Below are 14,607 nucleotides of genomic sequence, written 5' to 3' on the forward strand. Positions count from 1 at the left end.
TTATATAAAATACTCATCAAGTATTTATGGAAATCAAAATTTTGTATTGTGAGAGTGTTGTGCCTTCGAGAGGAATGCTATAAGTGTTGTCTGCTACGACGCCTGCTCGCTGCGAACACGATATTTTTCTCGCAGACGACAGGCACTTGCGAACTCTCTCGCTCTTTCGAAAGGCTGCGGCGGCTGTCACAACGTCACGATCACCATCATTATCATCATCAGCAATGGCTCGAGCATCGTCGTCTTTTTCCGTAGCTGGCTCGCTGGTGTCCTTTGGCGCAACCGCTCGAACGCGCTTACGCCTATGTTGGAGCGTTCGTCTTCTTCCACAGCAGACTCTGTTGCCGCTCGTTATTCCAGCATAGAAGTTCATTTCTGTTTTGTCGTCATAATGGGGAGGCCGTGTTAATTTTTTATTTACGGTGGTATCCACTATTGCTCAAGGGGATGCGAGGCATTAATTCTCTTACGTGACGGATGCATTTAGTAACAGAGGTGACACGAGAATGTGTGTGCATGCCTATCGTCCCGATGACCACGGATCAGGACAATAAATATGTTCCTTTGTTCAAAATTTCATGTCACCTCTCTGTCGTGTGCTAAAAAGCTTTGCTGGGCATCCACCTTCACAGAATGGAATTGCTCATTATTTTTTTGTCAGGACGGCTATAAATATGACTCGCATGACACCAGCTACTTCAGCCGTTCATAGTCGTGAACTATGTGGCTATTGCGGCAAAGCACCCCAGGAAGTTGCCCGCGGCAGTCCTATTTCAGCCAGTCAGCTACGAGAAGCTGACGGGTGGCAGGGGCGCCCTGCCACCGGCTTACACCGAGATTGGCATCCGATCTAGCTGGTCCGATGCGCACGATATGCACGACCACTTAAAAATATCTTGAGAGTGCATCGGCCAAATGGTGACAAAGCAGAGACCTACATCGCACTAAGCGCCCTGCGACATGCCCGGACACATGACAAGTGCAAAATCACCCACAGGGATTTGCGTATGCTACAGGACAAGACTTTTCTTTTTCAATGAAACAGCGTATCAGTAAAACTTGTCGCTTGCAGTCTTACAAGCGTTCAGCAAGAATAGTAGCCGCGCAGGTGGCAGCATTCCTCATGGGCGCGGCGGCCGGACATGCGAAAACGTTGGCAAACGACGGATGCTCTCTGAGTGGTGCATTGCACCGGTGGCGGCCTCGCACCTCGCCGCACTGCAGGTAGCACCAGATGGCGTATTTCAGCTGAGGACCAGACATCTGGGGCACACCCGCTAAGAAGGCTGCCGCGTCTTCTTCTCGCACGCGCGCCTTGAGGACATGCCGGAGGGCCGCCACTTCTAGCAGGCGGGTCGTCGCCTCGGACCCTTGTTCCAGTGCTTGAACGACGCGCCGGGCACATTCGCTAACAGGATGGCTCTGGTTGTAGGCTTGTCCTGCCCACGAAACGTTTTCCCGATCAACGAATCCCTTGTCCACCACCAGGGACAGTAGCGCGGACGACATCAACGACGCCAGGCTTCCGAGCTTAAAGACGAGCGGTGCCTCAGCGTGGTAGAAAGGAACGGCGATCACGTCTGGAAGCAAGCGGAAGTCCTTTACGCTGTTGGGGCCACCGCTCTCAACAAATTCATAAAACATCGGTTCGAGCCGTTTCGAGTAAACTTGGGGAAAAGTGACTTTGTCTCTGTCGGAATGACTGAAACCCGCTTTGAGTCGGAGCCAATTCTCGAAGCTATCAGCGGACATGTCGCTGAAGTTTTGGTATGCGTCATCGAGGTAGGCATCACTCGACTTCTCCACAATCTCGAAAGGTCCTCTGTTCACGCTGATGGTCCCATTCTTCTGACTGTCGTGGCCATGGTGTTCGTCGTAAGCCCCGAAGCTGAATGTCGGAACCAACGGCCTGAGTGCCTGCAAAAGGTACTCGTAGGCGTCCGTGAGATCACGGTGCAGCGTTCTCAGGTCGCGCTCGACAGCTTCGGTAAAGAAGTTCCGCACGTACGGTGCCACAAACGCCCGCCCTGCGTACTTCAGCAGGATACGGTGGCATTTGAATTGCTGATGCAGTAGGGCGCGTTCTTTACTTCCGGCCATCTCGACCATCCAAGGTCCATGGTAGTTCGCTGCCAGCGTCTCGATAACGTACCACCTTAGGTACTGCTGTGCCGCGGGTGCTCCGATCCTTGTAGGTAAGGAGAGCACCTTTCGGACGAAAGCTGCGTGGTACACGGTGTACACGAGGGGACCGGTGTGGTCCAAGCAGGCGTGCAGAAGCAGCCGCCACACTTGCCCGTAGATTCCCGGCACAAAAGAACCGACTGTAACGTGGTCATAGAGCTCTCTGCCTTCGTACTCCTCGGGCTGCAGGAGCTCGCCGCCTAGCTCTAGCGTAATTCGGTTGTCTAGGCCTAAGAGTTGTGCCGAGGTCATGTCGTCGGTAGAAAACTGTGAGCCGACCGCGGCACGCGAACCTGGGTAACTCGATGCGAAGAACTTGTGCAGCGCGTCGAAGTCGGCCTCTTGCGGCAGTCGATGAGACCTGCGAGCGAAATGCTTCTTCGCCCACATACTCGGAGCCAGGGCGAGCAACGAGGCATTCCTCTCGAGTTTGAACGTGATGAGAGGTGCCATATGCCAGCGGGTTTCCAGTGAGCAGGAGGCATTGACCATGTCGTGCGGGCCAGTCCACACCGGCGGAGCGAAGAGACCGGCTTCCACGAGCATGTGTCGTACGGCATCCATGGAACTGTGGTTTTTGACGACCAGGTCTTCGCAGGCCTGAAAAGCCATGGCTGCTTTCTGCACTGCTGTCTGTGGTGAAGGTGTGGTGACTGCGACCTTCCTGTTCAGCTCATTCACGGCGTGAACCACTCGCTGCAGCAGTGCCATTTTGACCGTGTCCTGAAACGTAGCAGGAAAAACGTTAAATGGAGACAACACACTAAACATTTTTACACCCTTATGGGTGTTAATAGGGGTGCTTTCGGCATTTACACCCATGCCCACACCCTTTTAGCACCCTTTTCGGCCAAAGCACCCTATCACAAGGGCGGATACTACACATAAGGTGTGACTTTGCTCAAAGAAGGGTGTTAAATCGACGCCTGAAGGGTGTTGAACGTATTGATGCATAAATCTGAGTAACGTGTACACGTCCACGCATTGAGCAATGTGTGTATGTATTGCATTTTTAATGCGAAAGCGTTTCAGGTAGGAAAGGTGGGATCTCCGCAACAACAATCCATACGGGACCCTGCTCATGCCAATCTTGTCATTTCCCTTGAAAGCATTCAGAAAGCATTCAGAACCGCGCCGCCCGTTTTATTCTCTCAAATTATGCACTTCATTCTAGCGTCACGTCCATGAAAAGAACACTAGGTGAACCTGACCATTGGTTACGTCGCAAATACTTTCGTCTCTGTCTTTTTCATAGAATATGCTAATTTAACCCTTCCCGTAAAGAAAATCTTTTCACCACACCAAGTTCTCGTCTCGCATCGACCATCAACACAAAATTGATGTGCCATTCTTCCTTTTTGCCAAGAACAGCCACTGAATGCAACCGCCTTCCCGCCTCAACAGTCTCAATTTGTGACACCACTAATTCAACGTCGCCGTTCAAATTATCTTATGGTTTGATTTTATATTTTTGCGCTGCATTGCAATTATTGCATATTTTCACCACTTCTTTCTGTTGTGCCTACTAGGCCTTGAATGTATAAAATAAATAAATAAAATGTGAAGTCATCACCGTCTTGTATGACGTCAGTAGTGATACAGAAGGTAGTAAATACAACAACGTTAAGTATGAGCAATTATGGGTAAATAATGTGAAATAATGTGAATAAGGGTGGAATAAATTGCATTGAGGTTCGTACAAACTATATAGCACGGTGGATTACGGGAGATTAAGGTAGTATTGTGAAGAACACGTGACAATGTATGAACTAACGTATCATGGTCACGTGACAGTTGCAAGTGTAGATGCGTGAAGCGATTAAGTTTTCCCATTCCAAGTGACTGTCGATATTTCTTCAAGGATTCTGATGTTACTGGCATGACGGCCACTCCAAAAATGTATCATCCAGAAAAAGAACGCCGTTTCACTTACAATTCCATTACCATTATTTTTCGTGCTCACAGGAATATTAACATGCAATTAAACACTTCTAGAAAAACTGCAGTAGCAGAGCGAAAACACGAGAGCAACTTGCGCAATTCTGCACTAATATTTCGGTGCCCTTAATAGCCCAACAAAAAGTGGTGAAATGGAAGAAGCTGTTTGGATACATTGCTGAACAAACAGGGACGTGCTGTTGGACGAGCCTCTGCTGTACAATGGCATCAACATACAATTTGCATGGTGAATCCATAAAGAAGACTTATAGAGGCGAGATCACGTTGGAAGTTCTCAAACCAGAATTTCCACGTACCTTGCCTAATTCATTCAGAGGCTTACTAAGCTACTGATCTGCTTTCTAAGTGCATCCTCAAATACAGCTTGTAAGGCTGAGCCTATATACTAAGGGCTGGTGTCATCAAAGCTGTAATTTCTTATCCAGAGCATACGCACTTGCAAACGCAGTCTTCAGTCTCCTCATGAATGTTTACGCGTCGCTGTCGCACGACCAAGATGTGAGCGTCTTTATCGAGCCATGATATCGATGAAACTACGCTGTGACCTCGCAAAGTTGCTTCGTTCGGACGCAGCGAATAATCTAATCGCACCAGCAGAAGAGCGCCGATCGTCTCGCTCATGGTCCCGATTTGTGTACTGTACCCTCAGTGATGCAGCACAGACTGCGCCCCCCACCCCAAAATAAAATGCCCGGCACGAAACGTAGTAGTAACTACCCGCCTCACCGCTCTAGTTAGAGACCACAACGAAGCAGCAGCAAACAGGCGGCCATGCGAGCAGTGGCGTAGCTAGGTCGTCTGGCACCCGGGGCCCGTAGGTCTTCTGACACCCCCCTCTCCGGGTGTAGCCGGCGGAAAGAGGGGTGTCTTCAGACGTATATGACACCCCCCCCCCCCCCCCTCACTGGCCCCTTGCACCCGGGGCCCACGGCCCCCCGGCCCCCCCTGTTGCTACGCCACTGCATGCGAGCAAGCAAACCTGTGAGAATAAACGTTCAATTTGCGCGGCCACCCCATGCCCACTGAAAAGCGACCGGAAGTGACGGCCGACGCTGTACCATCACTTCGGCGCGCGGCAGGACGGGAAGGCGGAAGCTGCGCCATCATGCTCGTTTTCGCGTGCGTTCGCGTCGCGCGCTGTGCGAAGTAATTTTAAACGTGTGATTAGTTTTGCGCGCGGGGTAGAAAAAGATGTGGCCCATGCTTTGTGTATTACTCGTGCCCCACTTCAAAGCAAAGCGTTCGTACGCACTGGAAGATGGATCCACGAAGGCTGAAACGAGAAGTTACAACGTGCCCGGTCGGTAGTACTGGCATGATGGAAACTTTCAGGCAAGTGCCCGTTTATTTGGTATTTGTTTTGTTCGCTTTAGAAATATCTCACTGTGATCTCGTAGCATAATTCATAATTCGCTAATGTAAGAGCAAGAGCAGCTGCACTCCTACTAGGGCAAGTTAACTACCTCGATCGCGTCCCGTGTGACTAATGTTTGTCAAATCTACATCGGGCGTGGTGCGCCTGCATAGTTACGCTTTGTTTCTCAGCGCTTGAACGTTCATTGATGTGATTCTCTTGTGCGTTCAGCGCGGCTGCTTGTAATACGGTCGTTCGCACTTCAGTTAAATGGGGTCGTCCACTTTTGCGTCGCGTAGAAAAAGGACTGGCTTAGCCACCTTTCGAAGGAACCGGCGCGGTATTGGTTCTCCCTGATGCGGTCGCGTGCTGCTGTTGCTGCTTGCCGGACGCCTTCAGCATTTTTTCGGCTCGCTTTGTCTGTGCGTGTGCGCGTGCTCGCGCTCGGCTTGATTTGTGTGTGCGTGCGTGCGTGTGTGCGCTCAGCTCAGCTCGCTTTGTGTGTGTGTACGTGCGTGCGCTCGGCTCGCTGTGTGTGTATGTGTGTGTGTGTGTGTGTGTGCGCGTGCGTGCGTGCGCGCGCGCGCGTTCAGTACATGCCGGTTTGTATGGGCCGGCGTGTTTGCGCGTGTCTAGTGCGTACGTGTTTTGTGAGTGTGTTGTCTGTGGGTCGCTGTGTGTGCGTGCACGTGTTAGCGTGTCTGCCTGCATGCGTGTATGTGTGCTTGTTTGTGTTCATCAATGTGCGCGTGCGCGCTTTTGTGTCTGCGCTTTGAGAGTGCGTATACTTGTGTGTGCGTGTGGGTGCGTTTTGTGTGCGTGCGTATGTATTGCATGAGGCCGGTAGAGTTTTACTCGCAATAAAACTCTTCCGATTTGGTGCAGCGAATGTTCCCGCCTGAAAGCCGAGTTTGGTTTCAAGCCACCCTGGACAACTGCTGTATGAGGCGCCGTTTCTCGGGAGGACCAGTGGGAAGGTGCCAAGTATACGCTTCGTCCTTTTTCCTCCCATGCACTGATAAACAATATCCTTGTTTTTATTGTGAAAGGAGCGGTACATCCAGAGCATAAATAAATGATTAAGAAATCTGGTAGTGTGTTTTAAAGACGTGGATTTCCCATTAGCCCACATTTCTTTTGATGCAGACAACCGCTGAAAGGCAGGTTATTCGAGACGTTCTACGTATATAGCAATTGTCTTCAGGAGCTTTAATGAATTTTGAAAATTTGAAGTGTTGTGCTTTAGAGGTATCATATACAAGCTTTAGGTCTCCGAGTAATTTGCATGCCCTTCGAGAGCTGTCGCCTATAGCCCTATTGAAATTCGTAACTACAGTTTGGAGCACTGGGGAAGCTAGAAGGCTTGTCCTGGCTCTCGAGAAAGTGTTTAAGCTGGTGGTGTAGGTTGAGGAGTTTGGGGTTGGTAACACAAATGATTTTTTATGCCTTAGCAGTAGGAGTGACACAGGATAAAAAAAATGTATGTGTGTCAAGCACAGGAAGCTGCTCATATGGTAGAAGCATATGTGTGCCTGTGTGTGTGTGTGTGCGCCCATGCATGCGTGCGTGTGTGTGAATTCTCTCCTCAAAAGGGAGTATGTGTGTAAGTGAGCTATTTCATTGCTGGTCTGTTTGCCAAGAATTGGCAAGAAAACACAATAATCAATTTAACTTCAAATAATAAACTTCAAAGCATACTGGCGACAGCAGCATACAAGCATGCAGCTGTGTAAGAATCTTAATGCATGACTGCAACATCTGGAAGGAGGCTTGCTTCTTCTTCAGTAAGCAGCACAAAGTCCATATTCTTGGCTTTTCTCGTTCAAACCAAAACGAGGCTCATTGCCAATGATCTTGTCTTTTGCTCTAATAGCATTTGTTTATCTTGTACTTAGAGCGTCGTTTCTCGCAGGTCATGCAGATGGTAGCAGCAATTTCACAATGCCCAGCCTTGGCGCCCCCCATCAAGAGCAAGCCACTTGCGTTCGCCTTCAGACAGATGGTTAATGTCTTCTTGAAAGCGGTTGAGAAGACAACATTGTAAGTAGATATAGTTGTGTAGTGTAATATAATAAGTCAAGTTATAATTTAAAACTCGGGCTCCTTGGCCGCCTAAGCTTGATATGATGTGCAGTTGTGTGTGGTTGTAAATGTTGCCGATGGTACAGTGCATACTGCAGGTATGACTGCCGATCCAAAGTATACATTTGCATTTTCTTGATGGTCTTTCATAATGAGGATTTTCTTTGTGCAAGATTATTCACAGAATGCCGGGGCATTGTAGCATCATATTCTTTATTGTGCATTCACTGCTAATTTCGTATGACCTTCCTGCTACCAATTTATTTGCAGGAAAGGAATATTTGTTTACTCTCTGCCATGAGCTTGTTATTTGCTCATTGCATTACACTCTTCTACCTTTAATTTATTCCCATATAATTATCAAAACCTTAAAATTTTAGCTGTTTTTATTTTGAATACAATATCAAAATGCACCGGATTGCAATCTAGACTGCAAGGGATTTGAAGAAATTACAAGAAACCAGGACCTCTCGGGAGCGTTAAAAAAACGTTTCCGCAGGTAATGTGCCTAATTGTACTGAGCTTGCTGCTCACGAAAATTGCAAGCATATTTCATTTCACATAGTTTTGCAGGATATAACAGGCCTATCATAGTCTCTGAGCACAACTTTACCTCATTTGCATCATGAAAATGTCTCGTGCTGAATTTGGGACAAGTTTTGAAAAATGAATGTATCATAATTTTGAAACTACACAAAGTATTGGTTGAGGCTAGACAGTTTTCAAACAACTTGACCATGTTGAACTTAGCCATTACAGGACGGAAAAAAAAACATGCACAGGAGCACTCATTCAATGAAATGTCATGCTTGTGGTTATTTTCCACATGCAAAATGTACTTTTAAGCGAGAGAGGGCAGGTAGCCAATTTACAACCATTGTGACTCATGCGGGTAGTAGCAACACAGGATGAGAAATGGTTGTGTCTCTGAGGTTCATTGAATATGTGAAAACTCATATACAGTACACCCCCCCCCCTATGAGGGGTAACCGTGCAATATGTTTTGGGCAAGAAAAACGATTGTTCTAGGAGACAAGAAATTTCAGGCTCTAGTTGAGAGGCTACAGAAAGAAGGACCATGTAAATAGTCACAGATTAACATAAACTGCATCGGAGTGGCATCACAGTTTAGAGCATGAAGTGGGAGCATGAGGAGGGATCATAAGTTTAAATAAGGGAATACTACTTGTCAGTGCATTGCCAAGCTAACCCATTGAAAGAAGGGGGCGTGCTCTAAGAAAAATAGTTGATCACACATGCTAAATTTTCGAGGAAAGTATGCCAAAATGCCCATTCTTACTAAATTAGTAAATAAGAAATACACGATAAATTTTAGGATGCAGAAAGTGTCAAATAAACTGCATTGTAGAGTTGGATATTGTTGGGCTGGATGCATGTATTTCAGGGCAAATGAGAATGCCAGTGGGGATTCCCTCATTTTCATTTTGTGTGCACTCTCTGTAAAACAGTTCTCTTTGTCTCCTAGTGTAATAATGTTGTGTAAAAACAGTCATTTTTTAATGCCTTGTGCATTTCACTCTTAATGTGCCATATCCCGTAAGCTTCTCACCTGCAGTACTTATAAAGTGTAATGCAGATATATTGCAGATTTCATAATGTCAATTTTGTATTAAGGTCACATACACACTCTTGGACAAATGTCTGTTGTTGAGAGATGTCATTGGTAGTCTTTAAACTTTATTCACTCTTATTTTCTATGGTGAAAAGGCTACTGTAAATTTATGTTTTTGCTGCTGTATGTACCTTGTGTTCACAATGACATAGTGGTTTAGCATTCACAGTAACATGCAATTCCTTAATTTGCAAAATAGAAACTTCTCCTACCTTTCACTTGTCTTGCCCAGTTGCCTGAGCGGTGCATTCTGCCCAGTCACATTAGTTATCATTTTTTCGCAAAGTACGTGTGTAATTGCACGGGCTGAATTCTCATGATTCTCTTCTTATTTTGCTAATGCAGGATGCAAGATTCCAGCAATGCCATGCGCTGCATTTATTGGTCAAGATGCTCAGAGAATGGAGTCCCTGCACCTCATGGTTAACCGTGAACATTTCTTTTTCTTTTGGAAAGCTAAAGGCCATTTGCTGCATCACTTGCATTTTTGCAGCTCAGATGTGTACTATATTTTTCTAATTTTGAATCAGTATTGGCTGTTCAGTATAAAAAATGACGTACAGCGTGAAGGACAAGGACTGCGAGAGACACACTGCACTGACTTTCAACAATATTTTATTGCGTTGCCACATCGTGTGTGTATACACAGAGGGGTCATGCGCAGAAAATGAAAGCCAGTCGCAAGGGGTGTTCTAACAGCAAGTCATTGTAAAAAGAACATGGTCACTTGAAAAAAAAACATCACAATTTCTATCTGTTTAGATACAAAATGGGAATTTGGGAAACCACATTCGTTGGACACATCGCAAAACGTTTTCTGTGCCCGGCAGAGCAACAACTCTGACGTGATTCAGGCGCGTTTACATACTTACAGAGCCTTGCCAGCTGTTCTGGGGCTGAGAAAAGGACTGCGATTTCTGCAGGTTCCCTAATCTTTTTTAGCCTATGGGAGACATCATGAACATACGGTAGCACTGCAAACCTGTATCTTTCAACCGGCTGGTTCCTTGACCGAGCGCACTCATCATGTTTTGTGCACTTCAGAAGCTGTTCCGCTATGCCTGAAATTAAGGCCAAAGGGTAGCCAACCCAAGAAAGGCAATCAGCCTGTGCAGCAACACTATGTTGCATCTCGTGTGAGCAAGATTTATTGAGGCTGCTAAGGAGGCACAGCTTTACAATATCTCATTTGACTTTGTTGGACAGACGGGCAGGCGCCTAAACAATCATTTAGGAGAGCACGATAACAACGTCCATAACACTGTTCAAGGCCACTTCGGCATCCATTGCTGGGACTGCGGCTGCGTGCCCGTCTTTGAAGGTACGGAAGCTTTAGCGAGACACAGGTCATCCGGGAAACTATAGAAGCAGATTTCACTAGAAAACTGGTTAGTGTGTGCGTTAGTGACCCCTCTATCGTGCTGACCCCTAGTGAAGTCTTGTATCTCAACAGATAGAAATTCTAATGTTTATTTTTTTCAAAGGGCGATGTTCTTAGTACAGTCACTTGCTGTTAGACACCCCTTGTGACTCATATTCTGCGCATGCCCGCTTTTGTGCAAATACACATGATGTGGCAACATGATTAAATATTGTTGGAAGTCAGCGCAGTCTGTCATCTCGCAGTTCTTGTCATTCAAGCTGTACGTAATTTTATCTCATTAATTGCAAACTATCCCAAGAAACTACCCTTGTTCAGTATAATTATAATGTTTGATACGACCATTTGCTGGCAAATGTTAACAGTGTGATATTTAACTTGAACTTTTGCATGACTGCCTATGCCTGTGTTCTTTTAGTAACCAGAGTATGGCTAATTTATTAAACCATATTTGCTAATTTGCATGCTCACATGCTATAGCATGCCTTAATCTTGAATTACTGCATCTAAGTGCAAATAATTTAGAAATATACTATGTATTTTAAAACACTGTCCATATTTTGTGCTCAGCAAAATCGTTTAATCAACAGTGGTTTGTTTTTATGAGGCCTCCTACTGCACTTTGTACCCAGGCACTAGTAGATGTAGAATATGCACTCTTTTGATTTATAGTAAGAAAAGAACCTATTTTCAAGCTACATATTGTATATGTACCAGTGCCTTAGAGTTACAAAACAAAAATTTATAGAAACTGGTATTTTAGTTAGAAAAACCGCTACACAGCACCTTTAGCCCAGAGAACTCACGTTTCACAAAAGAGGACAAACTATGTAGGCACTAAAAAATTCTACGTATTTTTTGTGCTCAAGTAATCTTGTTGGAAATAGAAAATTAGCAATAAGGCTTCTGGCATAAACCTCACTTAAAGCATGTCTATGCTTGGAAAGTATTGTTTCAGTCTGAAAAATGTTGGCCAGTTATGCTTTACATCGACTTTCCAAACTTTTCATAATGCTTTGCGATTACATTAGTGTACAAAATAACACGTGTCTTTCATGTGCGTTTGCTCTGCATTTCAATTGCTTCCCTAATTCACCTTTGCAATATGCCTTCTTTTAAGGCATCAAAACTTGAATTTTCGTTCACTGGAGCCTAATACTAAAAATTTATTCCTTTATGTGGCCCAAAACACTGCGAATCAACCCAGGCTCTTTCAGTGCCGCTATACATAGTTTCTTCTCTAATAACAGATCTGATCAATACATATATTTTAGGTACCTTTGTGAGGAATGTACATGTTCTTGTACTTACCGATGTGTTTGGTGATTGTGCATGTTTATATTTCATGTGATTTATGTATATGTTGTACTCTGTATTGCAGCATGCAATAAATATATTTGCGTTTTCTTGAAAATGCAGCATATATCTTACCAGTCTGTGTTGCATGTTATTTGGATATGGAAATCGTGATAACCTTGGTGTTGATATATATGCTCAAAAGTGTCAAGTTTGCTAGGTTGTATTTGTGCAGCGAAGACAGGTTTTCCAATATACACCATGAATTACTAATATGTAATGTGATCCACACGTATAGGTGTTGTGTATGCCCATCGGAGCTTCAAGGCCGGCTGTTCAACAGTTCGTTTGGTAGCCGAACTTGAACCTTCTGGCACACGCAATAGTTGCGCGAGGATCGCTGTACATAGTAGTAATTGAAGGCGTGTACTGCCGAATCTGCCTTCCATACACGCTAGAAATAAAAGGGTGTACACCCTTCCAACACCCACACAGATGGGTGTTAATTTGGACGAGCACCCTTACACACTAAATTTATTTTGCTGGACACCCTTCCTTTGGGGTGCTATAGTGGCACCCCAACTGTAGGGTGTAGACAACAGCACCCTTAGGGTGTTCGTCTGGCGACAAACTGATTTACACCCTTAAGGGTGTTAAAATGTTTAGTGTGAAGGCACACCTAAGCGGCATCTGAAAAATATAACCTGTGTTTAATTTCATAGCTGAACGAGTCGTGCGGGTCCAAAAACGCTATAGCCAAATTGCACCGTCACCAAGCCGATGGCGCTATCCCCACTCTACTACGCTGTCCTTTGGCATCATGAGTGATGCTACGACACAGAAGCACTTCGTCATTGGTCACAAACTCGCAGGTAGCTGGTGTCGTCGATGTTGGTAGGCCTGGAATGGTTCCAGAAGAGCATCAGCTGTTTTGCGCATGCGCTGTGGTTGCCTAGGCGCAGGAGAATCAGGCAGTGGTCTGTCTGCGGCGCACCTGCCGTTTTATTTTTGCTTTATAAAGTGGCCCGTTTCTTGCACTGCCTCAACTGTGAAATTTTGGACTCGGATATCAATAAATAAAAAAAACGACCTTCAATTTATCGAATTGAATGTCATTCATTATCACATAATTTATCATTCATAAACTAATGAAATCGACTGTGTGATTATTAAAATTGTTGAGTTCGATATAAAGTGACACGTTTCGGTGATCAAGATGCATAGCAGTGGCTGTCATCAGAAATTGTTGAATAGTCACCAATAATCGCATAAAGAGCTCACAAGATCACAAAGAATCATAAATAATACAAAAACTAGGTTTCCGGAACAAATAAACAATTTAAGTTATAGGCTCAAGGGGCATGTCATAACTGCAGAACTGAAGACGGCCAATAGGCATAACATAACCACTCGCAAAAACTTTGTGCTAGCAGCAGTTTTTATAGGAACATGGATTCAAAACGCATGTCAATTTACTGTTCTTAAACGTGCTTAGCGCACACACACACGCACGTTTGTCTGGGAATGTAATGTCTGAAAAGCACTCCGCGTGGGCAGCACGCGAATGATAGGCAGAAAACGCGTTCTCACCGTTCGCTGAGCGTCCCAGGAGCCGCACACGTGACCGTAGAAGTCGTCACACGGCCTGACAGTGCGCGACAGGCTCTTCTTTAGCGTGGTGGCGAATTGGGCGCACGCAACACTTTGGCAGCCTGATGTTTGACGCTGTGGCTCGGCCGTCGCTGGCGCATCCATGAGGTGGATGCCACAGTAGACCGCCAGGACGACCAGCAGCAGAGCGCAGAAGGCGCCGAACACCGCCGTCACGGTCCACGATGGCATCTTGACCATGGTTATCAGGCCCACGCGCTGGCCGGTTTCGTCCGTGTAAGGCTCCGGGTTGGTATCCACCTGCTCTTCCATTCTCAAAGTCTGCGAGAAATATATATATATATATATACCTTGCGTGAACGAAGAGTCGATTACGCCAGTCAGACGCTGCCTGCTGCTGAGAAAAATTACACCATCACCGAACAAGAGTGCCTTGTTGTTGTTTCGGCAGTGCAAAAGTTTTGGCCCTACCTCCATGGCCGTTACATTAAAGTCGTCACCGACCATAACGCATTGTGCTGGCTATGGTCGCTAAAAAACCTATCGGGTCGCCTTGGTCACTGCATGATTTGTTTAAAAAGTATGATTTCGATGTTACCTACAGGTCTGGCAAGAGTCCCAAAGAGTTGCCCTTTGCGGGGCAGTAATGACTCAGCATCGCCTAGTCGTACTCATGTACAGCCCGAGCCCACTTCATCACTCTTGTCCGTCTCAAATCTCGATTGGCTGAAACCTAATCACCAATCGGTCCTTGTTTCCCACCAACGTGCCAACCCATACTGCCGAACTATTCTCGACCGCATGCAAGGCTCTGCTTCACCTCAGAACGCACGAATCCGTCAACAACTTAACCAATTTAAGCTTCACGATGGCGCTGTCCATCGCTATATTTATCACGTCGATGGCAACAAATGGGTACTCATCATACCACGGTCTCTGTAACGTGAGGTGCTTGAAGCCTTTCATGATGAACCGACGGTAGGTCACATCGGATACCACAAGACATAGGACAGAATACGAAGTCGGTGCTCTTCGCCTGGCCTCTCTTCTGCCGTAGCCAGCTTCGTCGCATCATTCGCTCTTTGTCAACGCCGCAAACGACCTATT

General features: G+C 46.0%; 1 protein-coding gene and 1 long non-coding RNA gene across 4 annotated transcripts in view; one reads left to right on the forward strand and one right to left on the reverse strand.

Moving 5' to 3' along the window:
• Nucleotides 1–771: 771 nt before the first annotated feature.
• LOC139051612 (neprilysin-1-like) overlaps nucleotides 772–14,607 on the reverse strand; it is a 49,249-nt gene continuing 35,413 nt past the window's right edge. For 2 of the 3 annotated variants that reach the window (XM_070528547.1, XM_070528546.1), the window contains exons 2-3: nucleotides 13,480–13,821; nucleotides 772–2,907 (exon numbers count right to left, since the gene is read on the reverse strand). In XM_070528547.1, coding sequence (XP_070384648.1) covers nucleotides 1,075–2,907; nucleotides 13,480–13,812 — 2,166 coding nt within the window. In that variant the 5' untranslated portion in view covers nucleotides 13,813–13,821 and the 3' untranslated portion in view covers nucleotides 772–1,074. Of the gene's footprint in view, nucleotides 2,908–4,579; nucleotides 4,671–13,479; nucleotides 13,822–14,607 lie in introns of those variants that run through there. The other variant, XM_070528548.1, reaches the window with a different exon arrangement.
• LOC139051649 (uncharacterized) lies at nucleotides 5,231–9,930 on the forward strand. Its single transcript, XR_011509476.1, has 3 exons — nucleotides 5,231–6,474; nucleotides 7,410–7,537; nucleotides 9,558–9,930. It is a non-coding gene; the product is annotated as an uncharacterized lncRNA (long non-coding RNA).

The sequence above is a fragment of the Dermacentor albipictus genome, unplaced genomic scaffold (assembly GCF_038994185.2).
Source record: "Dermacentor albipictus isolate Rhodes 1998 colony unplaced genomic scaffold, USDA_Dalb.pri_finalv2 scaffold_13, whole genome shotgun sequence".
NCBI classification, from domain to species: domain Eukaryota; kingdom Metazoa; phylum Arthropoda; class Arachnida; order Ixodida; family Ixodidae; genus Dermacentor; species Dermacentor albipictus.